The sequence below is a fragment of the Chelonia mydas genome, chromosome 1, assembly GCF_015237465.2.
Source record: "Chelonia mydas isolate rCheMyd1 chromosome 1, rCheMyd1.pri.v2, whole genome shotgun sequence".
In the NCBI taxonomy this organism is placed as follows: Eukaryota; Metazoa; Chordata; order Testudines; family Cheloniidae; genus Chelonia; species Chelonia mydas.
In genome coordinates, this window is record NC_057849.1 from 113,328,140 (window position 1) to 113,355,431 (window position 27,292).

The 27,292-nt window shown below is 39.9% G+C and overlaps 1 protein-coding gene across 2 annotated transcripts in view; it reads right to left on the bottom strand.

Annotated features, from left to right (window-relative positions):
- Positions 1-12,446: 12,446 nt before the first annotated feature.
- Positions 12,447-27,292, bottom strand: part of MRPS9 (mitochondrial ribosomal protein S9) — a 46,702-nt gene continuing 31,856 nt past the window's right edge. The window contains exons 6-11 of one of the 2 annotated variants that reach the window (XM_037897901.2): positions 24,785-24,870; positions 21,048-21,123; positions 18,523-18,691; positions 17,279-17,387; positions 16,253-16,422; positions 12,447-12,732 (exon numbers count right to left, since the gene is read on the bottom strand). In XM_037897901.2, coding sequence (XP_037753829.1) covers positions 12,641-12,732; positions 16,253-16,422; positions 17,279-17,387; positions 18,523-18,691; positions 21,048-21,123; positions 24,785-24,870 — 702 coding nt within the window. In that variant the 3' untranslated portion in view covers positions 12,447-12,640. Of the gene's footprint in view, positions 12,779-16,252; positions 16,423-17,278; positions 17,388-18,522; positions 18,692-21,047; positions 21,124-24,784; positions 24,871-27,292 lie in introns of both variants that reach the window. The other variant, XM_043536571.1, reaches the window with a different exon arrangement.

The window sequence follows — 27,292 nt, forward strand, 5'->3', positions numbered from 1 at the left end:
GCATGCCAAGCACATTTATACTTTTAGGCCCAGAGTCAGGAAAACCATCAGGCATATTCTTAAATTTAAGCATCTGCTGAAGCACCTTTCCTGAATAAGGATGCTTTCCTGAATTAAAACTTCTCTTTTTTCCCATTAGTTTAAAATATTTTCACTCTGTGATTTCAGTTCAGCAAGGAAAAGACAAGCAGAGGCAGTAACACTGGCTCCATGGATTTGAAGGGGAGGGATTGGATACAGTGGGAAAGTTTAATGTTGAGTTACATAAACTGAGTAAATAGGCCTTTATCTGAAGTGAAGGAGTTTTCCTCATTACTATGGATATGATTTTGTCACAGTAACATTAGGCAAAATTCACGGAGAAGTCATGGTAAAAATGTACAAAATCAGGGTATGGTCACAGTGGGGCTGAAGCTGGAGCAGGGCAGAAGCCAAAGCCAAAGCAGTTGCGGATATCCGTTAAAGTAATGGAATCCATGACCTCTATGAGCAAATCATATCCTTACTCATTACCTATGTGTATCTGTACTGAAGGAAAAACAATAGTTACTTACCGATCAGTAACTGTGGCTCTTTGAGAGGTTTGTGTCTGCATGGATCCCACTCTTGGTGTGCATGTGGCTCATACATACGGAACTGGAATCTTTTGAATAGCAGTGTCCATTGGGGCCATGCCTGTGGCCAACTTGTCCTCATAGCCCCTCAAGGGCATAAAGGGCAGAGCAAGCACAAACATTCTTGTTCCTTCACCAATTCAGAATCCCAGGAGACATGGATTCCAAAGAAGCAAAGATGGAGGGTGTGTCTGATGGGTCCCAGGGAGCTGAGGACTGAGACACACCTTGTTACCCTCCTGACTCCAGCAAAAGGGAGAATTGCTTGTGCTTAACTGGGTGTCAGCTCCCTGACATCACCAGCCTGTTAGCCACCCAAGCACTCTCCTCTGGACAATGCCAGCTCTTCCTTTGCGTTGCAGGTTAACAGTAGGTGTACTCCAGTCCCTGAGCCCTTTGAAGCGTTCCCCTGTAGTGTCCAACCCCTTTTCCACTGAACACTCACATATATATCAGGCCTGGGAAGAGATTAACTGACTTTCATAGCCTTCCCCAATGCCACAAATAAATTTCCTGAATGGGTTTATCCTGTCTAAACACTAATGAAGGGGTCTTGAGCCAAAGTATGGTGCTTAGATTTTCCCAGATTTGAGTGGGGTTTGGGGAAGAAAATGGACGGGTTGATGGTTCGGTTTAAATGAAAATCAGACACCATCTTGGTAAGAAACTTAGCTTTGCACCTCAGCACTACCTTATCTCCAGTGGTTAATTTGTGCCAGGACTTGCCAGGACTGGCCCTGGCACCTCTAGGCTTGGCAGTTCATAGCCCTGGCACTTATGGGCTTGTTACATCAGTTAGGAATGTAAAAAAAATTGCTTGAGCCCCGGCATCTCTTTCATTACAAGTTAAGCACTGCTTACTGGCAGACATTATAAAAAGAGTCTGCAATTAGTGCTTGAATTTTACTAACCCTCCTAGCTGAGGAGACAGCTACCAGAAAGGTGGTTTTGAGTTATGAGGTGGGTAAGCGTTTGTGGGGCAGGGAGGGGAAGAAGGGGATGGAGAGAAGGGAGGTCTGTAAGAAAAACATTAAGGGGAAAAGGGAGGCTCCCAAATTGGAAAACAAGCATGAACCAGTCCTTTTATAATCTTTTTAAGTGTGGGATAAGAGAACCCTGCATAAGTTTGAAGGGGTGTGTGCAACATGCTGAAATGGCAACCAAATGGACCCAGACAGAGCTGGTGGTGTGGCCTGATATCTTGAACTGGAATATTTAATCCAGAATTTTAGGAATAGAAGCTTGAAATGGGGTGAGACCTTGTTGTGAAGCCCCTCTGGAAAATGTCTTCCACTGTGATGCATAGATTGATCTTGGAGAGGGCTTCCTTCTCTGCATAAGGATTTCTGAGATCCCTGTGGAACAACCCCTGTCCATTGTGCTCAGCCAGCCAACTTCCAAGCAGTCAGATGTAAAGATGTGGGATCTGAACGGAAAACCTGTCATCAGTTCTGGTAGACTGGGGAGAGAATAGGCAACTGTATGGACAGATCAGGTCTGAGAGTCAATGTCTGACCCAGTAAAGGTCTGTCTGACCGTCAGGAGAAAGGGGAAAAAAATGCAAATATCTTCTGACTCTTTGAAGAAACTGTATGCACTGAGTCTTTAGGTGGCTTCTGTTGGCTCCCCAACCTGCCGTGAAGGCAACTATAATAAGTATCACCATGGGGCTAGGGGTACAGAATGTTACCCCTTGGTAGACCAGCTGGGGATTTGTCCACCAGTCTAGGGAGGATAAAATAAGATTTGGTTTCATGAGATGAGTGGCCACATGGTGTTTGGTGGGCTGGTAAACAGACCTCGGTCAGCCTTGGAGAAGGCAGAGGTGAAGTCTTGCAAGAGGTGTCACAATACCATGTGATGTAATAGTTTGAGGTATTTTCTTGCTATCGTTGCTGGGTTCTCCTTGACTATGGAGACCAGGAATGTGATTGTCTGAAACCTGTCTAGAAGAAGGTATGCCTTTGCTGATTTGAAATTAGAAGAGCCCCTATAAATCCTCCAGACTGGGTTGAAGTAAGGGGATGACTGACTCTCATCATTAAGGCATGAAATAATTTGAGGACTGTAGATAGCACACTGGAAATTTCCTGTGTGGATTTCCCTCTCAAAAGCCATTCATCCAAGCGTGATGTGCCGCCACTATTGCCAAGCATTTTGTGAATATATTTGAGGCTTTAGAGAGGCAGAAAGGCAGCACCCTGTATTTGGTAGTGTCCCACTATAAACTGGAAATATTTTCTGTGGCTGAACGAATTGCTAAAAGTGAAAATAAGCTTCCTGAAGGTCAAGAGCCATGGACTAATCCTTGATCTTCTGTGAGCAGATGATGGAGGCTAGTGTCTATCATCCCCTGCCTCCATTTGAGTCAGTGTATAAATTTGTTTAGTTCCCTGGGGTCAAGGATAGGATACATTTCCCCTTTTCTTTTGGGAATAAGGGAGTAGTGACAATAGAAACCTTCCCTCTGAACTCCTGAGGTACTTCATCTAAGAAACACAGAAAATGTAAGCTACCCATTTCTCCCCTCAGCTGTCCCTTATGAGATGTGGTCCTTTGGTGCCAGTGGGGACTTAGTTCCACACAGAGCAGGCGAGCCAAAGAATCAGTCCCACTGGTCTGCCCACAGTGATCAGGCTTCAGGACCTGTGGTTTAAAAGAATCGGAAGACCTGTGGCTCTCTTTAAAACTTTTGTTCTTTCTAGTTCTGGGGAAGGAGACTGGTGCCATGAATCACCCTTAGAGCACAGCTTAGATTTTCCCTGCCTCAGTGTGTGGAGGCAGCACCAGTCCTTGGCAGTGAACTCCCAGTCAAGGCCAAATTCAGTTTGGAGGCAGAAGGACAGCTGCCTAAAGAAGTTGCTGGCCCCTTCTCAGTACCAGCAACAGAAGAGGCCTTTTCTGCAGGAGCACTGAAGGAATGGTATCACTGGGAAGAGTCTCCCTTTTTGGAGTCAGAAATATCTTTTGGAATCTGACGCTTCCCTCATGGACTGCTCCAGTCAGTAGAGCTTTAGCAAAGTATCTCTGGGGCGGCAAGTTGTGGTGGAGAAGGGCTAGTATACAAAGCAACAGTATGTGACATGGCTCTCACCGAGAAAAGATGACTGTTGGTTGAAATAAGTCCATCATATGATGGGCATAGCTTGAAGTTGGAGGATTTAGGTTTGGCGACTAGGCGGAAAGGCACCTCGGTGCCAAATAGTACACAAAAGAAACGATTTTTTAAAACTAAACTTATTTCTAGTATTTACAAATATTTACAAACCGATTCAATGAAGGGAATGACAGGGTAGTAGGTGGACACTGCTGAGTGCAGTCTCACTACTATGGGTGGTAAGAGACCCTGGGGAACTGAGAGGCATCTGGCACTGCTCTGCCCTTTATGTCCTCAGGTGTGGGGTTATGAGTACACACAGGCTTTGTCCCAACAGACACTGCTTTCCTGGAAATTTATTCAGAAAACTAACCTCCATGTGTGTCATCTGGCAGTAGATCCTACTTTCACTGAAGACAAGTGCTTAGCCATTGATAGTGGTGGAAGCAGGATCAATCCCTTGGTTTGCAGTAAGATCTTAGGATTTCCCCTTCATTTTTTGTGTTTTGTTTTTTGAGTAGAGTTGACTAGCATATAGAGGTCAAGTGGCTTGCTCAGGGTCAGCGGGGGCCTCGGATTCAGGCTTACAACAGACCTACACCTACAATTTCCACTCAAGTCAATAGCAATTGAGTGCTTAGCATTTCTGAGGTTCAGGACCATAGAAAATTCTGTCTGAATTGTGGTTGATTTATTTTGATCCAGATATTAGACCAAGAAGCCTCATTTCAATTCCAGGAACTAGACTCAACATAGTGATGTAACATTCTTTCTTAACTGAATGAGTTTGATCACAAAACTCCAAAGTTTTGGTACAAATGGGAGATATAAGTGAGTTGTTTAGAGTGACCTAGTACAAATAAAAACAAACTATTATTCTCTTTATTGTATATTTATACTACCTAATATTTTTGTTTTTCAACCTTTTTCCACTCCAATAGCAGATATAGTTTAGAGCTGTAACAAGTTTCTATGAAGAAACTGAATTCAATGGATATATCTACTCTTAGGGATATTCCCAGATCTATAAGGATAATATAATTAAATCAGACTGACCAATTCCTGGTGTTTGTTTGTTTTTTGCTGGTTTTTGAACCCTGAGGCTTTCTTTCCTATTTTTCAGATCACAAAATCTAAGAAAAAAAGAATTTGTGCAATTCAATACAGATATTTTGTCCATTCAGTCATCTCTGATTTTGACTAAATATGTCCCATTTATTATTGAGCCCAACTGGTTAATCTTAGATCTATACACTCAGAAAGGCTAATGTATTGGTAACTGGTTAAAAGATAGGAAACAAATGGTAGAAATAAATGGTCAGTTTTAAGAATAGAGAGAGGTAAATAATGGTGTCCCCCAGGGGTCTGTTTTGGTACCAGTCCTATTCAACATATTCACAAATGATCTGGAAAAAGGGGTAAACAGAGAGGTGGGAAAATTTGCAGATGACACAAAACTACTCAAGATAGTTAAGTCCCAGGCAGACTGCGAAGAGCTACAAAAGGATCTCTCAAAACTGGGTGACTGGGCAACAAAATGGCAGAAGAAATTCAATGTTGATAAATGTAAAGTAATGCACACTGGAAAACATAATCCCAACTTTACATATAAAATGATGGGGTCTAAATTAGCTGTCACCACTCAAGAAAGAGACCTTGGAGTCATTGTGGATATTTCTCTGAAAACATCCACTCAATGTGCAGCAGCAGTCAAAAAAGCAAACAGAATGTTGGGAATCATTAAGAAAGGGATAGAAAATAAGACAGAAAATATCATATTACCTCTATATAAATCCATGGTACACCCACATCTTGAATACTGTGTGTAGATGTGGTCGACTTATCTCAAAAAAGATATACTGGAATTGGAAAAGGTTCAGAAAAGGGCAACAAAAATGATTAGGGGCATGGAATGGCTGCTGTATGAGGAGAAATTAATAAAATTGGGACTTTTCAGTTTGGAAAAGAGATGACTAAGGGGGGATATGATTGAGGTCTATAAAATCATGACTGGTGTGGAGAAAGTAAATAAGGAAGTGTTATTTACTCCTTTTCATAACACAAGAACTAGGGGCCACCAAACGAAATTAATAGGCAGCAGGTTTAAAACAAACAAAGGAAGTATTTTTTTTACACAATGCACAGTCAACCTGTGAAACTCCTTGCCAGAGGATGTTGTGAAGGCCAAGACTATAACAGGGTTCAAAAAAGAACTAGATAAATTCGTGGAGAATAGGTCCATCAATGGCTATTAGCCAGGATGGGCAGGCATGGTGTCCCTAGCCTCTGTTTGCCAGAAGCTGGGAATGGGCGACAGGGAACTGATCACTTGATGATTACCTGTTCTGTTCATTCCCTCTGGGGCATCTGGCATTGGTCACTGTCGGTACACAGGATACTGGGCTAGATGGACCTTTGGTCTGACCCAGTATGGCCGTTCTTATGTTCTTATTAATATGGTTAAATTGATTAATTTTTGCTATATCTATTTGAATTGGATTATCTTTGTTCTCCCCCCCCCCCACACACACACACCCCATCCTATAACATATTCAACTGGCACCCTCATTTAAAGTCAATGGGACTTAAGCATGTATTACTGTTAAACACATACTTAAGTGATTTGTTGAATAGGGATGATTTGCTTGAATGACTACTTGACTCAAAGGCATGGTTAACTAATACCTAGTTACAGAGGCAGCTTCATACATATAAGTGATCCTGAACTCACAAATGAAATAAAGGAATCACCAGGTGTTGAGATAAAGGTACTGTACATGCAGCTGTTTTGTCCTACTATTCTATTCACTGTTATATTCTATTGGTGTTGGACCGAATAAATGATTCAAGTGATCTTTCATAGCATTGTGAACTAATTAAAATAGTTTACAAATCATCACAAAACACGGGGAGACTTTAGATAAAGACTCTCAGGGCATATCTACATGTACAAAGCTGCAGCTATGCTGCTGCAGAACGTCTGGTGAAGACACTCTATGCCAATGGGAGAGCAAAATAAAACCACCTCCGCAAGTGGCAGAAGCTATGTCAGCAGGAGAAGCACCCCCACTGACCTAGCATTGTCCACTCCGGCGCTTATGTCAGTGTAACTTATGTTGCATAGGTGGGTCATTTATTCACACCCCTGAGTGATGTAAATTCTGCCGACATAAGCCGTAGTGTAGATATAGTCTACACTTACAAATGAACACACTTGGCAAAGGAAAAGTGCTGACAAAGAATTTGCAACTTTATAAATGAGACATGCAAACTAGGTCAAGGACAAACCCACAAGGGGCCCACACAGAGCATCTGACCTTTGCTAGAGTATGGCTTTGGGGGAAAAAAAACACAGGTAGATGTAGAACTTAGTTTAGATGGAAGACAGATTACCTTCCGTTAAAAATTTGGGTGAGGTTTCAAGGACACCTTACCCTGTCTTTATGAAAAACTGTACATGGGGATCCCGCCATGAGAGCTTACAGCTCTTCCATCGTCCTAGCTGATCTTACTGCTATCATAAAGGTTGTTCTGATGGGAAGATGAAACAGAAGATGTAGCTAGTGGCCCCTAATCCGCATCAGTGCAATATTTAGATCCCGAGGAAGGGGAAGTTCTCGGACTGGGTGATACACCTGCATTAGGCTTTTCAAAAACCTAGCTACCACAGGACATGAAAATATGGACTATTCTTGACTTGAAGAGTGGAAATCTGAGCTGACTGCTAGGTGGACTTGCAGTGAAAGTCCAAAGTTCTTTAATGACAGAATGTACTCCAGTATGCCTGGTATCTGAGTTAGAAACAAAAGATAACCGGTTTTGTTGTGCCCAGTAAATCTCTTCCACTTGGCACAGTAAATAAACCTGGCAGAGTCCTTTCTATTGCAAATAATGTTTTTTGCTTCTGCTGAACATTTCCTCTCTGCTGCTGCTAAGTGCAACAAAGCACTTAAGTATGACCAGGATCCACACCATGGAAGTGCCAGGAGATATGACATCCTGACCAGAAACACATTTGAATTGGAGGTTGAACGGAGACCTTCTTCAGCTCTGAGCGCCCAAACTGCCTTGGCCGTGCTGGAGCTTTCTGACTATTCTTGAGATCAATGGAACTGGCGGGTAAGCATCCATTAGGGCAGGGAATCAGATAGGGATCCCAGACTCTGTCCTCTGGAGTAAAACTTTTGACCTTTCTTGTTTTCTCTGGTGGCAAAGAGATCTATGTTTGGACAATCCCACTAACGAACATATGTTATGGATAATAGTGTCATTTCCTAACCACTTGTGGTCACTTGTAAATTGTCTGCTGAGGTGATCTGCCAGCATATTTTGGATAATAGTGTCATTTCCTAACCACTTGTGGTCACCTGTAAATTGTCTGCTGAGGTGATCTGTCAGCATATTTTGTAACCCTGATAGGTGTACTCCTCTTGGAGTAATTCAATGGCAGGTACAAAAGTTCTATAGGTGCACAGCTTCCTGACTTAGAGAAGTGGATCTTCCTTCCCCTTGTTTATATAAAACATAGCCGTAGTGTTGCCTATCATGAGTTGATCTGTCAGCCTTTTCAGAACGGGGAGGAAAACTGCACATCAGGTGAATGGTCGTCAGCTCCAAGTCATTTACATGAAGGTAGGCCTCCTAAGGAGTTCCTGAGCCTGAAGGTTGTCCAACCCAGCGTGGGGACACCTGTCATCAATGCTTTTCATGGCAATGATAGAGAGCAGCATAGTCCCTTGCCAACTTTAGGGGGGCCTTTCCACCAGCTTACTTATGATGACAGGACTTGCACAGGGGAAATGTGCATCATCAGAGCCAGGTGATTCCTGCTTGGCTGATATTGTTGCTGACCAGGCCGTGGGTGGTCAGGCCTAGTGGTGAAGGTGAGAGTTCAGTCTACTGGTGCATCCTGCGTGGGCAGAGTCCAGGAAACAAGCTGAGGGTCAGTTCCGGAGAGACAGAAGCTAAATGCCAGAGCCAGGGGAGGGAGCATAAATCAGAGTTGTAAGCCAGAGGTGGAGCCAAGGATCAATACCAGAGAAACAGAAGCTAAATGCCAGGATCAGAGGGTCAACTAGAGTTATAAGCCAGAGGCAGACCCGGGGGTCAAAGCCAGAAGTCACAGGGGAGCAGGGACTGGAACAAGGGCAAGTGCAGCTGCAGGCATGGTATCAGTCAAACAGCTGCTGAACTTATCAGCCAGGCTTATCAGCAGGATTGCTAAACCAGCAGCCAGTCAGGTGCTGTGGCCACTCAGAGTTCTAAGGCAGTGCAGCTGGGCTCATTGGTTGCCTAGCAGCACAGTTAGTCAGGGAGCAGGCCAGCAGCTGTTCCTAACTGGTCTGGTCCCGAATAGATATACAGACCACTCTTGTATGCAACAAAGGTGAAGTCTTGCATGCTGAGTTATGTATGTACAAGAGGCCATTTGTCCTAAAGTTTGAGACACGTCCTTGCCCACGATGATGAACTTGTAGGTGGGTGGACAAGTCTAGTATGTTTAGGAATCTCTCTTGTGACAACTGGGCCACTGGTGCTCCAAATCCACCCCTATGTACTCAACCCTTTGAGTTGCAATTAATATTGACTTATTTACTCTTATACTTAGAAATGTGAAAGGTTGCAGAAGTCTAGTGTATGGAGTTAGTTACCTATTGATGTGACTTCTTGCAAATATGACAGTTGTTTAAGTACAGATAAGCCTGGACTAATTTCCTGATGTAAGTCACCTCTACTGCTAGGTATTTTGTGAATACTATTGGTGCTGTCAATAGGCCGCATGTTAGCCAAAACTGCCCACCTGAAATCTCAGATACCTTCTGTGGGAAAAGTGAATTACTATATGGAAACAAGATCATGAACTATGTACCAGTCATGTGGATCTAGGGTTGAAGTTATCAAGGCTGAAGTCACCATCATGCAAATGAGCTTGTGAATGAAGGTGTTCAACTGTCTAAGGTTCTGAATAGGGCAGTGCCAGCCCCCTTACTTTTTGGGAATTAAGTAATGAGAGTAAAATTCCTTTCCCCTATGCTCTTGAGGTACTTCTTCTACTGAGCTGAGATTTAGAAGTGGCTGCTCTTCCTGATGTCGCATGTTCTTGTGAGAGGGATCTCTGAAAAGAGACAGGGATGGTGGGTGATGGTTGGGGAAGGTTTGGAATTGGAGGTAATATTCCATCCCTATGATTTCCAGGGCCCAGAAGTTTGTAGTGGTGGTGCTTCAAACACCATAGAAATGGGGGGAAAATAAAAAACACAAAAAAGTTACTTACTTGTACAGTAACAATTGTTCTTCAATAGGTGTTGTGCACTGCAGGTGTGTGGGCACCTAATACACTCGAGGTGGACTTTTGCCAGCAATATCAATAAGTAGCATGTGTCCCTACTCTTTTTGTGTGCTGAGTTGAGGACATAAAAGCTGCCTCCCTTTGTTTAATTGTATCACTGTATATCTTGCGTTAAGTGTTTGAGATGGTGCCCAGATTGAAGAACCTCTTCCACTTTGCTACATATGCAGCTCTAGTGTATTGTTTTCTGCTGCTCACTAAGATGGCTTAGACATTTTGGAAGCATGACCTCTTGTGAGTATTCAACAGAGATCATCTGTTCAGCGAGGTGGAAAGACTGGAGGTTGGGATACAGACTTATCCTGGTTCTGAGCAGAACCTTGACTAGAGGCAAAGATATTAGTGACCATATGGACAGCTGACGTAGGGTCTGTGAACCAGTACCGTCTTGGCCAACCTGTGCTATTGGAATGGTCTGCCTTATCCCTTTTCAGGACTCTTGGGATGAGCTGAGCTGGTGGGAATGCATATTGGAAGTAGAGTGGACTGGGGAGAAAGAAGGCATCTGTAATGGAACCCAGGCTGCAGACCAACCTGGAACAAAATTTCTGTTGTTCAGGTTGGTTGCAAATAAATCTATTACTGTGTACCCCCACTGGTGGAAGATCTGGAAGAGTATATCCTTCCTGATTGACCACACATGTTGGTATGTAAAATCCCTGGTATGTAAAATCCCTGCTGAAGAAATCTGCAGTTGTGTTTCTCACCGCTGGAAGGTGGAAAGTTTCAGAGATACCTAGTTTCTTATATTTAATTTCTTGGGCTCCTTGTCTGTGTTGATTTTTGTTGACTTTGCTAAGACCTCCCAATTGGTAACAACTAGTGAGGTGTGTATAAAGTTGCCCGAAGCCCTAGGAAGGCACTTGATAGTGATGATCTGCCCCTTTTGATGTTGGTGCCAAAGAAGCAGGCATCTGCCAGAGCAATTTAGCTGGCTCTAAATGTCCCTTGGTGATGGGCATTGCAAGAGATCCAGGAACAAAGATGTGCAGGATGTCTAGGAGCTTTTGTATTTTTCCTGGACCACCTCCACTGGAATCTCTGGTGTCACAGCCCAATCAGTAGATGATATGGGAGCCCGGATGAGGCTCATAAGAGCCATTACCAGTCTATTCAGCTGACAAAGAGCAGATTGGGCTGGCTGTAAAGTTCCCCTGTGAGGTGGTGGTGAAGGGGATCTAGTGCTAGATTGGAATGTAGACATGAGTCTTGTAACTTGATGCAGCCCAGTAAAGATCCAGGTGTTCATAAGTATATGAGACAGGTTGGCCAAGGGGGAAGATATGGAGTTCACTCCCTCTTTGAGCTTTCACGTCCAGGGTAGTGAAACTCAGCCCTCAACTCCATCTCAAGTGTCTACTGGCCTGAATACTTAGAACTCAGGGAACAAACTAGTGAAACCTTACTACTGCCCTCTGAACCTGAGGACTAGAATGACTAATGCTGCCGCAGCCTGCCCATATGCTGTCTCCGGTCAGTACCGCTGAGGTGCTCAGTATCAGTGTATGGCCAGCCATCGGTACTGAAGGATGTACCTTTATTACTGCAAATAGTGAGGAATCTGGTAGATATCAGTAGGTCTCTGGACTCTATATAGGATTTCGGTACCGAATCAGTTGGTGCTGAAGTCAGACAGGAGGATAGCATTGGTACCAGAGTTGACAGTAGTGGGGATCTTAGTGCTGGGCAACTTTCGCAGTACCAAGAAGTCGGTTTAGAGGCATGGTGACTGCTACCTTTCTGTATGCCAATGGGACCCTTTTGGAACCTTGTACTACCTCTTTCAGATGAGGACTGAAAGGATTTGTGGCTCCTAGAGGAAGGACTTGGTGAAAAACTTAGATTTCTTCTTTTTGTGTACTCGGTGCTCTTTCCTTCCCATCCCCCGAGATTTTATTGGACAAGGAGGATAGATTTTTAGGAGCAACTCTTTTTACATCCCAAGTACAAGAGCTAGCAGGGATGCTTTTTGATGAGAGCTTAGAAGTTTCTGCCCCAGGCATTCTGGGGTGTAAAGAGGGATGCATTGATCTCTCCATCAGGAACATTTTCAGAGAAGACTCAGTAGCTCTCTGGATTCTCTTAGAAAAGGATCTACATACGGCATCTCTCTCTGTTATGTTTCAGAGTAACAGCCACGTTAGTCTGTATCCGCAAAAAGAACAGCTGTAGCCCACGAAAGCTTATGCTCAAATAAATTTGTTAGTCTTGAAGGTGCCACAAGTACTCCTGTTCCCTCTGTTATGTGCTCCACACCCAGGCAAAGTAAGCATCTGGTATGTCCATCATTAAGGGTATGTCTACACAGCAGCTGGGAGCTGTAATTATTTTGGCCTTAAAGTTTCATTTTAGACTCTCAGTTCAGATAAAAAACTTCACAGTTTGCAACTTTTAAAATTTTTTAACAAGTGACTACAACTTAAAAGAAATTAATTTTTTAAAAGAGGAAAACCACAATAATTAGAAACAAAAAAAATTACCAGATATATTTACACAACAGTGATTGTAAAGAAATCATACAGTTGGTGATGTTTTGAAACTGTTGTAACGCATAACTTATAACATCTGCTCCAGTTAGACTTAGCGTTTTTTCCAGGTGAACTTCCTGCGGGCTCCTTCCTGACCAGGCTTCTTTCGTTCCCTGATACGTGGATCAGCTGTCAGTAGTCCAGCTACAGGACAACATGAAGAGAGTCATTTTATGAAGTACAGCATTCACTAATATATTTTGTGAGAGTGTTTTTTTGAGAGAGAGAGAAAGAGAGAGAGAGAGAGAGAAAGAGAGAGAGAGAGAGAGAGAGAGAGAAAGAGAGAGAGAGAGAGAAAGAGAGAGAGAGAGAGAAAGAAAGAAAGAAAAAAGTGGGCTTCACAACAATTGGTGACTTTGCATACCACATGAACTGCAACATCTAGGCCCAAAAGGAGGACAAAGGTACAGCTTGAAACCAACAAAAGGGAATTTAGTCAAACCCCACAGAATTTTAACACTGTTACAGTATTTGAATTTTGTACATTACAATACATTACAAATCTTAAAAAAATCACCCCAGTGATGTAAAGGACATGTTATTTGTTCAAATATTTGAATTCACTTTTAGATAGCTATAAAAATAATATATAACAAATGGAAGAAAGAGGAAAGTTGATAGTAATGAATATAAATCAGAAGTTAGGAACTGTAAAAAACGGGAAAGGGAAGCAAAGGGACACAAGGAGAAATCTATGGCTAGCAGAGTTAAGGACAATAAGAATGAGCTTTTAAATATTTTAGGAACAAAAAGAATCCTGACAACAGTATTGGTCCACTACTAGATGGTATTGGGAGAATTATCAATAATAATATAGAAAAGGCAGAAGTGTTCAATAAATATTTCTGTTCCGTATTTGGAGAAAAACGGATGATGTAGTCTCATCATATAATGATAATACTCCTTCCATTCCACTAGCATCTCTGGAGGATGTTAAACAGAAGCTACTAAAGTTAGACATGTTTACATTAGCAGGTCCAGATAACACGTATCCAAGAGTTTTAAAAGAGCTGGATGAAGAGCTCACTGTACCCCATTAATGTTAATTTTCAATAAGTCTTGGAGAAATGGGGAAGTTCCAGAATACTGGAAGAAAGCTAATGTGTCAATTTTTAAAAAGGGTAAATGGAATGACCTGGATAATTGTAGGCCTGTAAGTTTGACATAGATCCCGGGCAAGATAATAGAGTTGGTGATACGGGACTGGATTAATAAAGAATTAAAGGAGGGTAATGTAATTAATGCAAATCAACATGGGTTTATGAAAACAGATCCTGTCAAACTAACTTGACATCTTTTTTTGATGAGATTACAAGTTTGGCTGATAAAGGCAATAGTGATGATGTAAAATACTTAGACTTCTGTAAGGCGTTTGACTTGGTATCACATGACATTCTGATTAAAAAAACTAGAAGGATGTAAAATTAACATGGCACACATTAAAAGAATTAAAAACTGACTAACTAATAGGTCTCAAAATGTAATTGTAAGTGGGGAATGGTCATTAGGTCGGTATATTTCCAGTGGGGTCCTGTAGGGATTGGTTCGTGGCCCTACACATTTTAATGTTTTTATCAATAACCTGGAAGAAAACAAAATCATCTCTGATAAAAAGTTTGCACACGACAAAAATTGTGGAGTGGTAAATAACGAAGAGGACAATTCACTGATACAGAGAGATTGGGATTGCTTGGAAACCTGGGTGTAAGCAAGCAATATGCATTTTAATATGGCTAAACGTATGTGTATACGTCGAGGAACAAAGAATGCAGGCTGTAGTTAGAGAATGGGGGACTAACCTAGGAAGCAGTGACTTTCACAAACGCCGACTCCGTGGGTGCTCTGGGGCTGGAGCAACCATGGGGAAAAAATGGTGGGTGCCCAGCAGTCGCCCTATCAGAACCTCCCACCAGCGCCTCCTGCCAGCTAGCGGGCCCTGCTGATCAGCACCAACCCCTCCCTCCTTGCGCCTCCCACCTGCTGCAGTCAGCTGTTTCGTGGCACATGGGAGGTGGGGGGGGGGGGGAAGGAGGATGAGTGAGGATGTGGTACGCTCGAGGAAGGGGGCAGAATGGGGCAGGAAGAGGCGGTTGGGGTCTGGGGCAGAGCTGGGGGATCCAGCGCCCCCCCGGCACATTGAAAAGTTGGTACTAGTGGTGACTCAAAAATATTTGGGAGCCATGGGGGATAATCAGCTGAACATGACCTTCCAATGTAATGTTCTGGCCAAAAGAGCTAATGCAATCCTGGGATATATAAACAGGGGTTTCTTGAGTAGGAGTAGAGAGGTTATTTATTTTACCTCTGTATTTGGCACTGGTGAAACCACTGCTGGAATAGTGTCCAGTTCTGATACCCACAATTCAAAAAGGATGTCGATTAATTAGAGAGGGTTCATAGAAGAGCCGTGAGAAAGATTTAAGGATAAGAAAACATGCCTTCTCATGGTAGACTCAAATAGCACAATCTATTTAGCTTAACAAAGAGAAGATTAAGGGGTGACTTGATTACAGTCTGTAAGTACCTACATGGGGAACAAATATTTAACACTGGGCTCTTCAATCTGGCAAAGAAAAGTGTAGCACAATCCAATGGCTGGAAGCTGAAGCTAGACACATTCAGACTGGAAATAAAAGGATAAATTTTTAATGATGGGGGTAATTAACCATGGGAACAATTTATCACGGTTGTGGTTGATTCTCCATCACTGACATTTTTAAAATCAAGATTGGATGTTTTTCTAAAAGAGATGTTCTAGGAATTATTTTGAGGAAGTTTTGTGGCCCGTATTATACAGAGGGTCAAACTAGGTAATCCAAATGGTCCTTTCTGGGTTTAGGAATCTATGAATAAGTAATTCAAAAGTATGTTAAGCAGAGACAAAAGCTTGCTTAGAATTATGCTGCCTTCATTATCAGTAGGAGTTTTCAACATATTTCCCTCCAGTCTATTTAAAAACTCAATGTTTCTAATTCTGCATTGTTGCAATAGTGTGGTATCTTCTACATATAGGAAAATATCAGTTACTGCAGCTACCTAGGGTGGTGGTTGTTTTACTGGTGCCTTCTGAATAAGGGAAAGAGGAGGAACCTCTAATCTGGCCTATTTAAAGTAACCTACTTATACTTATGCTCCTTGTCATCCCTTCAGATCAAGTTGAAATTAATCTACTGGTAGCCCCAACATTTTGGTGATTGAATGCAGGAACAAGAACCTTTAGAATATATGAGATTTGTTTCTATTCAACTGATTAGCAATCTTGGAATCTTTTCCTCCCACAAAATTTGAACTCAAGGTTTTTCTCCGACTTGATATATTACTACATGTTGTGTTTCTGCACTGTTTCTGCACTAAGCAGGGGTTCTCAGGCTGGGATTGTGACCCTAACATCTCATGAACAGGTGCAGAGGCTATTCAAAGAGGAAATACAGTTGGGCCATTTGAAAGATGTCAGGAAGACTGACTATTAAAACTATTCATGACTAAAGTCTGGGTCCTGAAAACACTTATGCACATGAGTAGTCCCACTGATTTCAATGGAACTACTCACTTCTGTGTTTTTGGATAGTCAGGCCCTTAACAATCTTATTAATCTCAGTCAGTTACTGGAAAAGTGTGGAAACACATATTACTGTTGGAATTATGCATTCTTTCCTGCTCATACCTTGCCTCATAAATTCCACTTCATTTTCAGTGATGAAACTACACAGGGCTCTCGCAGAGGCTAAACGGATTGCTCCAGCCTGTGAGGACCTCCCTCCACCAGAGACGGTACAGACCATATCATGTTTTCCAAGTCTATCAAGGAACTGGAAAGGGAACATTAACTGTTCTCTGGAAAAAGATAAGATACACACAGTATTTAATTTTTATAAATTGCAGATTATATACATTGCTAGTTTATTAGAGAGAGTTAAACGATGACCTGACATACATAATCTAAAGAAATGCAAGCTTCCCTGTACTGCTTTGTCAATACGTTAAACCCAGATGTGAAAGGACTATTCTGCATTTAGATTATTGTAATATACAAGGTGTTTGAATTGTATAGTCAACAGGATGAATAAAATAAACCCACATTGGCTTGTTCTAAGGAAACTTTTTATAACTTATGCTCAGAAATCTTGCCAGTGTAACATGAACTGAAATTGTGTGTGCAGTCTGAAATTTTAGGTGAAGTGTCTTGAATTACATTGTTTGTTTGTATGCTACTGATATATGCTGGAGTACGACTGCATGACTACTGCCCCTGGGACTCTCAGGAAACAGATGTATTTCAGGAGTGTACTCCACTAAACCCAAGAGTTTCTCTGATCTGAGCAGATCCCATAACTAAAGAACCAAAATGATCTATGTTCTTATTCTTTGGAACTCTCCTTGAAAAAAGGCAGATGACAGACAGCTCTCAGCCCATACACCTTGAGTTCTTATGATCATGAAGAAAAATGGAAACAAGGTGAAGTCTTCTTAAACTAGATACTTATAAAGGAACAGGAGAATATGTCAGCTTCATAGAACTAAAAGATCCATGCAGAAACATCAAGAAAAAAATCAAGTTACAATAAATAATAATAATTATTAATAATAATCTTAGCCCTTTTTGATGCTTTCAATACCTGAAATGCTCTACCAAAGCATGATGGTTTCTGTTTACGTTGTTAATGTTAAAACAGATACATGGTGCTCTCACCTGTCTTGCATCACTGGAAAATAACATAAATAATCTACTCCGTTCACTGTAATTTTTCCGCTTCCATTGTCATAAACTACTGCAGATGCTCGCGAAGTCTTTCTTTTGCCTTAAAATAAACAAAGCAACCTTTTGTTATTGTGGGTTCATTATTTTTCAGCGTATCAAATGCAAAAAAAGCTAATCAGATCTTTTATTTTCATACAGCAGCAATGATTTTCTTTTTGGAGGTAAAAAAGGGTGTGGGTGTAAAATATAAGCAACATTCAGCATGCTACTGCACTAAATAGATTTGATCATTTTGCTAATGTTCATGGAAATAAGAGAAAAAGGACAAAACCATCAGTATAGCCCATACAGTACGACTTTGAACAGTTTTACTTGAGAAGATGAGAAGCAATATTCTGAACTAAAAAGTAACTGTGAAAGATGATTGAATGCAGTAATGATACATGGAGGTACTAAAGCAGTTTGTCACACTTGTGCATGTTCCGTATCTACCATCTCACATGAAGCATCATCGCAGGAGCTAATAATAAACATATTTTGTGAAAAAAATTAAGATACTTTGTTACAAAAAATGTACAACAGAACATCAGTTTAATAAAGAATGTTCATATGAATCTGTACATACAAATTAATTATACTGGTACGAACAGTGCTGCTACAATTTTTTGTCCACCTTTAGTAAGATTTCATCGTAAACTATCTACAGTTTTATATCTCTGTGAAAACATTAGCTCTGACCTAAAATATGACATACAAAATCTCAGCCCAGAAGAAATAGTCTGGTTTACAACTCTGAGCTCTGGTAATGTTAAAAAGGTTGTTTGATAAATGATTTTTGAAACCTGTTAGACTGTGAAATAGATCTGTGCTTTTGTGTATTTAAAGGGAAAATAAGATAGTTACTGAACTTATGAAAACTGGCTATAATGCCTTTTCTTAAGCAATGTCGAGTACCCATATCTACTAATTTCAACAACTAGTGATTTACTATTATTTTGAAGGCTCTTTTGTAGATCATGTAGATCATTAGATGATGGCATTTGTGCCATACACTTCCATTTCGATACCAAGACATCCATGAAAGAATTGTAAAATATCAGTACAAGTGTATGAAATAAAGAAATGCACCAACCAATACAAGACTTTGCTGAGTGTTGGGGTTACAAAAGAAATTTTGGAGTCTCAGCTGGAGACCTTCACCACTTCAACCAGACAGACAAACTTGAAATTATTACCTTCCCCAGTGCTGAAGGCCACTCCTTGGTCATCATATTGCAGGGGCTCAATCACCACCTTTTTTAATTGTATAGCTAGCTCTTTGCGAAACTTTAGCACATACTCTTCTTCGATGCCACAACATGACAACGTCACTAATCTTTCTAGCAGCTGAATACACATCGAATACTGTAGACAATAAAAATTCATTAAGAGATGCAGGTGAAATTGCATTTGCTAAAACATTCTATTTTTATACACTTGATCTTTCCTTCTTTGCTTTTATTGATGATTTTTGACAAGATGACACTTTTGCATCCACATGCTGCTTCAAAAACAGCATGCAAATGCATCATTTTCTCTGTGACTAAAGACATCTAATCCTTTCTTCAGGCAACAATTAATCTTGAATTCAGACTACACTCAACCTCTTTGTAATACAGGATTATTATATTAGAATTAAGTTCATCTCAATTTTAAAAGAAAACTTCTACTGGGCCTTGGATCTGAATTTTTTTATTAGAATAGAGGAAAAAAAGCTTTCACACTCATTTCCAATATGTCTATATATATTAGAGAGAGAGAGAGAGAAAAAATGGAAATAATTGTATTTTACTAAACTGTACCTCGATGATTATATTTCATAATACATATGGGAAACATATCTCTTCGGCTGTTCAAGCTGAGTTACTTTAATGTTTATGATTTCCTTTAAAACTGAACAATCAAGATATTTAAAAATTCAAGAGATACTTGACTTAAAGGGCAACCTCTTGAAATAAATTATCCTTTGCTCCTGTGTGCTTTTTTCCTAGTTCTTGAGCATGTGATTAGAAAGTAAACACCTCAGCATTAACCCCTTTGTGCTGAAAGCTGGGATCACCTGCTACAAGGCATTACTTGAAGGAGTTTTGAACCAGCAGTAACAAAGAAATATCAGGATGCCATTGTGTATAAGAAAATTTTTTTATACTTTTTTCCTACTCATAGGGTATTTTTAAAATTATTTTTGAGAATTCTTTTTACCTATGCTGTATTCCCAGCATCTTCTGCAGTGGGCTACTTTTTTACAAATAAATTAGCAGTATCAGCAGATATTTTGATATCACTCATAGAAATGCAATGTTTTATTTAAGTCCAATGCTCTAATGCAGATTTCTGTGGCAACGCTTTTTGGAAAAAAAATGACATTAGCATAACACGTATGTGCCAAATGCCTTTAAAAGTGTGTGTGTGTGGGGGGGGGGGGGGGAATCAAATTGTGGAAGCTGTAAATGAGGAAAACCTCCGAGACTTCTTGGAGTATGTAGAAGAAAAAAAAAATCAATTGCTTCCATTTTGTTTAGTACCCTTAATGCAAGCACCACAGAAAGCTTTGCTGCAACAACAAGAAAAGATAAATGGAGCAGGCAAAAGAGTACAGCTAATATCTAAAGGACTCAATACATGCAAACATTTCAATTTGTTTCCAGAGGCTGAGCCTTTGTGCTTTTTTGTATTTATTCACAGGCCAATCCCTAGTATGGTATTTTCTAGCCCACTGATATTTCATAGAAGTGTGAGGTACGGTAGAAAGGCAAGCTGTGAGGAACACTAAAATGTCTCGGTATGCTTGTGAATGCAGAACAATTCGTAGGGCTTTGGGAAAATAAACAGGAAAACCCATACCAACCATCATAGTATTACAAGAGATACTGAAACTGAGGACTGCTTCCATTGCTAGTGAGATGGTCTGTAGTCTGAATCTCTAAGGGATGGTGAAATACACAGCAATGAAGGATGTAGAGGATAAAATATCTAGAATACTTAGACAAAAGGTTGTCAGCCCTGTCTGGTGCAGCCCAATTCAAACTTCAAATTCCACTGGGAAATTAACGTTCCATAGGTAAGACATAACTTAGAGGGTCATACAGGCAGACTGGATCTGGATTTTTGGACCTCTGTTCTTATTTTGAAAACCTCAGTGTAGTTGAAACATCAGCATTATTTCTCACCCATGGAAACCAGATGCAATAGTGGGTTAACGGACTTGTTCTTGGAGATGCAAGCAGTAAGGTGCCAGATTCAGAGTTCTTCAGAATCAATTTCATATGATGCAAGAATATTGCAGATAATGGTCTGTCTTGTCTATAGTAGGCATCACATCAGTTCAACTTCATCAATAATAGTAACATTAGGAGCCCTATAGATGAGCCCTACTCAATGCCAATGGGGTTTTAAGCACTGTGTTAATGAGACCTTCTCTGAGCAGGGTTATATGGCACATCTACACAAGGGCTCCCAAGATGTTACCACTGATAGAAATGGATCATGGTAACAATGGTGGGAACTTTTTGTAGCATGCATAAGGACAGAGATAACACGCCAATATGGCAAACATTTACTGGGGGGGAGGGAGGGAAGGAGTTGGGGGGGGGAAAATGGACAATACTTAAAAAAAAAAAAGCACCTGCCTCCAAGACACACTTTTTCAGGATACTAAATGCAGCCGGAGTCTGTATTCTTAAGATACAGGTCCCTTAAATTAAAAAGATTAATTACTCACATCGTGATCTGACAGTTTTTCCACTAACATTTCTTCCAATTCCTCCTTAATCAGCCATCTGCTGCCAATCAGGTTTCTGTTTAAAATATCACATATATTCTCTTTTTAATTAACCATGCAATTAGAGTTATATCACAAAGGACCACACATACAGTCAGGCTTGGTTTGGAAATGTATTTTCTACTGCAAAACAGTATGATATTCACTACGTGAATGTGATCTATAATGTTTAAGTTAGTTATAAAAGCTCTTTCTTATGAAAGGAATGGTAACTACACTTATTAAATTCACTGCATCAAGAGTTAATTATGAATTTTACTTAAGTGTCACTCATTATTGCTACTGAAGTTAAAAGCCAATCAGCAGTTCCACGATAAGCTAATTTTCCTCAGATTTATAACTCAGTTCTAAAAAACCTGGCCCACACGGTTTCAGCAAAACAAAATGCACATAAAACTAGATTCAAGACAACAACAAGGCCTTGTCTATACTAGATCTTCCCCTGTTAATCCTTGCTCTTACTGGTGCAGCTCTGCTGCTGGCAGCAGTGGTGGGGGTGCTCATATAGGAAGGGAACTAGTAGCTACTGGCATTTTAACCATGTCATCTAGACCTACTCTGAGCTAGGTTAGACAACATGACAGTGCTGGACTCTGTATCAGCACTCCCACTGTCGTTACCAACGGAGGACGTGCGCTAGTGGTAGCAATGGTGGAAATTTTAAAGAAAACAGTCCAGTGTAGCGAAACATCCTTAAGGTCTGAATTAAGTTAAACCAATAAAAGAAAGAAAATTCAAAGCACTGTCCCAAACATGCCCTTTTCATGTAGGTATTATATAAAAAGTATCCAAACACTGGTTGATGAAACAGCATACTTCATATAGTAACGGGGGTGAGATTACAAGGTGACCTAAGGACAAGGCCTTAATTCTTATTTTTTTGCTTTTGTAGATTTGTTAGAAACAATAAATGTCAATTAATATTTTTCGTGGCAAAATTAAAGGCCCCAATTCCAGGAAGCAACATTATTCAGAGCTATACTTAAGCATATACTTAACTTTAGCACATGTTTAAGTGTTTTCCTGAATCCCCCCACTGCCTGACAACGTTACTGTTTTCACTGGCAGCTGAAGTGAGGATCCTGCAAAGATTTCAGTACATGCTTATCTTTATACATGAGTGGCCTCAATGAAGTCAATGGGATTACTCACATGTGTAAAGTTATGTATAACAGCCTGTTTTCAGATGCTCAATTCTCTGAAAAAAGTATTTCTTCATTTTAGAGTTAAACTATCTATGCTTGTCCCAGTGGAAGATAGGCACCTGTTTTTGGAAAACTTGAAAAAAAATCCTTCCAAGCACTTGGCTTTTAGAACATGAAAGAAATTTTGACCACCATTATTCACATGAGTAAATCAATTGACTAAATTTTGGAAGGAATCACATTAAATCAGATTATTTTTCAGCAGCATCCACTATGAACTCCAACCCCATTCTCCCCTTGCCTGCTCAGAAATTAAAGGTATAACTACACAGCATTTTGTAGCTAGCGGGAATGAGCCTTCTGGCCCGGATGGACACACATGGGATAGCAGGGATTCACGCTAGTGCTCTAAAAATAGCCATGTGGACAGTGCTTTGAAGTTGCAGCTTGGGTTGGAGCTTCATATTCCAAGCCACAACTTCAAAGCTTTGTCTACACGGCTATTTTTAGAACGCCAGCCTGATTCTGTCCACCTGGGCAGGAAGGCTCACTCCTGCAGGCTCCAAAAGGCTGTGCAGATATATCCTAAAGGGCCTCTCCTAGAAAGGTATGATGAATAAACTCTACACACCATAGGAAACTTTAATTGTAAAGGAACACGGACTTCAGTCAACTACGAAACCAAGATAAAAAACTGGTGTACCACTGCTAAAGACAAAAGTCTCATGCTAACACAACTGTCCCAGCTGCCAAAATAGAAGAGCATAGCAAGGTACACTGAAGTAGTTATAATCCCAAACCACAGTGCTGAAGAAAAAAAGATATAGGAAGCTATGCACTCTTCACTGCAATTTACCCATAAAAAAATCAACACACAAAATTAACATCTAAAATAGAAAAAATTGCAGATCATCATTATGGAGAATTAGAACACTACATAATGCTAGCTTGAAGACACATAGGAGGTGCATCATGAAAGAACTGCAGCCCTGAAAAAGCAACCATTTAACTGGGAGAAAAAGGAGTGGACCGTGAGAATATGACACAGATTTCTTGGTTTCAGTGGAACCTCTCCAACCTGACAAACCTTCTCTGAATCCTGACTGCCCACTCAGTGTATGGAGGAATTACTATAAAAAATTCTCAACACACAACTGGGCTACTGCATCCTAGTTTCTGGATTCCTCAAAGGAAGTAAACTTATAATATTGATTAATTTCAAAGACTGACAAGCAATCCTGACTGCAGCCATTAAAAAGGCTTGTTAACAGACAAATAACCATTATGGTCTTCCAGGAATTTTCCGTTGACCTTCAATAGAAATGAGTAACCCATAACCCAGTCAGTAAAATCCTCAAGGACAATGGCACTGAACACAGAACCATCTACTGTGAAAACCTTTTGTGGAAAAAAAAAAACTCAGAACACCTTCACCCAACAAGAATATTTAAATATTCTTCTCGATCTGCTTCTAGTCTCAGTTATGTGCTAACCAAAGGTCAGAAGCTAAGAGAGAGTAGAGGGAAATTGTTTCTATTCTTTTCCCTTTTGGAAGAGAAAGAAAAGGGGTAAGGGAAAGTAAAACTACCCAAATACGTTGGCACTGGGAAGAAAAAGAGGAGGATGTTAAAAATGGAATGGTTAATATAAACACAATAAGGAACCTATTAGATTCCTTGAGTGTTGAATTACTTATCCATTAGGAATTATGATCAGAAATGATTGGTCTTATGACTGAAATGTTAACTGTATTGCCAACTCTTATGAATTAATCATGAGTCATGGGATTTTGGCACCTGCAGGACAAGCTCTCATAATATGAGACGCTCCTCCATCCCTGCTATCTCCAGGGCTAAACTCAGAGGCAGAACCTAGTGCAAGAGCTTGTGGGGCTGAGGACACACACCTGGCCTTGCCATTGAGCTCTGCCTTCACAATTGGATGGGTCCCCCACCTCAGCAGCATCTCCTGTCTTTGTAGCTCATATAAATCTTTACTGAACAATAATAGAAACACTTGATCTACAATCAGAATGCTTTGTGTTTCTTGGATGTTCATTGCTTTGTGAGCTCCATTTTATACCCCTTGTACTGGAGGGAATATGCTGTGGAATGTGGGAAACTAAGAAGAAGAGAGACACTATTTTAGGAATGAGGAGAAGCTAAGTGGAGTTTCCATCTGAGCAGTCAGGGAGAGGTGTGCATTTTTTGTGACTTAAGGCTGACGTTCCAACTAGAAATTATGACACACACATTGGCAGAGAAGTGTAAAAAACAAAAAACAAACCAACCCCACCCCTAAAAAACACTTTTTTTTTTTTTAATCATCTCATGTTCTTTTGGGGTCTGACTAATGATTTTTGATCTCCTGAGGTTGGCAATACTGTGTTACTTCACAGGAATTATTTCAAAATGGCCTCTCCAAAAATCAAATAAAAAATGTTTGAAACCAAGATTGTAAGAAATGCTAAAATAATATATTAATGCAATTTAAGAAAATGGATACCAATATTAGTGCAAGCCGGAAACTCACATTTGTTTTCTGTTCTCAGCAAGCAAGCCTTGGCCTCTCAAGTGGTCTTGATATTTCTGAATGTCTAGCAGTTTCCCATATATTTCCTAAAATATATAGAAATATGCATTAAAAGGTACAGATATTTTATTGTTTACATGGTTTTAAATAACAAAATATTCAACCATTACTTATCTATGTAGTGTATTATCCAAACATCCTGAAGAATACAAAAAGATATAGGGATGATTGTAAAAATTGCTACAGTATTTAACAACAGTTACAAGTACATTGCAGGTTCAAAATGTATACAAGACCCTGATCCTGCACTCACTACTGCTCATGGCAGTAAAGTTAAACATGTGTGTAACTGTTTGAAGGATTGGTGCTTAAGTCATTCTCAAAACTAAAAAGGATGTGGACAATATATTTATATCTATATAAAGAACACAATTACTGCCTTGAATTTTGAACTGCCTTTTTAGAAAAAGTATTTATATAGTGTATTCTAAAAAAGTTTACTGCCATGCAACTCTGTTAATCTTGGTGATGATATTTATTATATTTGTATTACAGTAGCACTTAGAGGCCCCACCTGAGATCACGGCTTCCTTGTTCTTGGGGAAGTGCATAAACAAGTCTGCTTTTTAAAAATACTAGTCCGTCAAAAACTCAGCAAGCCACACATACAGTATAGCAAGTACATTTTTGTCACTGGTGTATTTTCAAATATGATGTGTAATAATGAATCTGTTAGAAGTTTAGGTTAGGTATTAATATATGCAAAAAACGGTTCAGTTTCAGTTACTATTTACATAGAATTGAGCCCTTTTGTTTGTTGGAATACTCTATGCTTATCTAGAGATTCCTTGCACAGATAAAATGAGGGATTGAGGATACACATTTAGATAGGTTTTTAACTTTCCTTAATTGATTTCTTACCCATTTAGTAAAACTTCTACATAAGCCCTGTCTACATTAGGAACATTTTGTAAAAAATTCCCACCACTGTTAACACTTGTTCACCTGCAGCAATAGATAGTTTGAGTCAGAGTCCCTTCTCCTTTCTCTCAGTGCATACCGATAGGAGCAGAGTAAAGGTTGCCATAACTGTGCATTTCCATACTTTCAAATGTTAGGGTTAACTTTAATTCTGAATTTCCTGAGTTTCTAGTGCCTGTTTTTTGATTATTATAACATTCTTGTAATTCTTTTTAAACCTAAGGTTATTGGTATGTACTCTCAATCTTAATTGTTTTCTTCAAGAATCTAGCTTTCTGATGAAGCTAAATTACCCACAAGTTTAGTGTTCATGCTAAAAAAACCCATCAAATGCTTTGAGTTACAGCAGCAACTTAATCCTAAGTAGAATAAGTGAAGACTTTGGGCAACAAGTAATATTTATAAGAAAAACAGAAGTGGTGGTACTACAACTAAATACTGCAAATTCCAAAGAACCCACTTAAATTAGCAAGTGCTGACAACAAAAGGCTTATTGATGAGCACTGTGTACTCGCGTCAATTATTTTATGAAATACAATGCGTGCTAATAAAAACCTCAACATTCACAGCCCCAGCTATCTGCAGCATCAACACTATCTTCCCATATTTAGAACAGGAGATACTATAGTGCTGCAATTACTGTGGAGTGGCAAGGATTAAATTTTTACATTTTATATACTACTTTACAAAAAGTACAAAGTTTAAAACAGTGAAACAGATGAAACATAGGAAAGCCTCTGAGCTTAGTAATAACCACTGTATAAAGTGCTAATTGTTAAAATACGTAATATCATAGTTTGAAATAAGTGAACAAAGATGCTGATGCAACACTTAAATATCATTTAACACTTAAAGAACTTCCTTACAGTAGTAAGCACCCACCAATCATGATTTTAAGTTTCTTTATCTATAAATATACATTCCCAGTAGGGTTGCAATAAAAATATACAGATATTTAAAAGTATCAGAATAAGTTAACCATAGGTTTACTGATTTTCTAAAGTAGTTGCACTCACAGCACTTAAATAAATGGTTGTGGAATCAGTTTAAAAGGAATCTGTGATGCAGGCTGGTGCTGAGATTTATAATAATGTAATGAGCAAAATAAATATTTTTGGAACAGCAACTCAAGTGTATAGAACCTCTGAAGTAAAAAAAACAAAAAACCAAGAAAACCCAAATTGGTTTACAAACAGCTCAGATCAGACTGAACTGTAGCGGTAAGCCTTCCAGTAACTTTTTAATTTTGGGTAGGCACAATAGAAATCAACTAAGTATGATCAAATCTGTGTAGAATTTTCTCCCAATCTGTGGCATTTGTGTGTGTCCACTTCTATATTTTAACATCTGATATCCTAAGACACAAGAAACATTATTGAAAGTATCTGTAAGACTAAAATAAACTGCTCCTACATCCCAATACCTTGTGAGATACCTCAGTGTGATTACCTGGTCTGGTCTCTCACTTTGTAGGCTAGTGAGGTATGGAAAATGCTACTCAGAGAGCAAGCATCTCACGTCACTCTG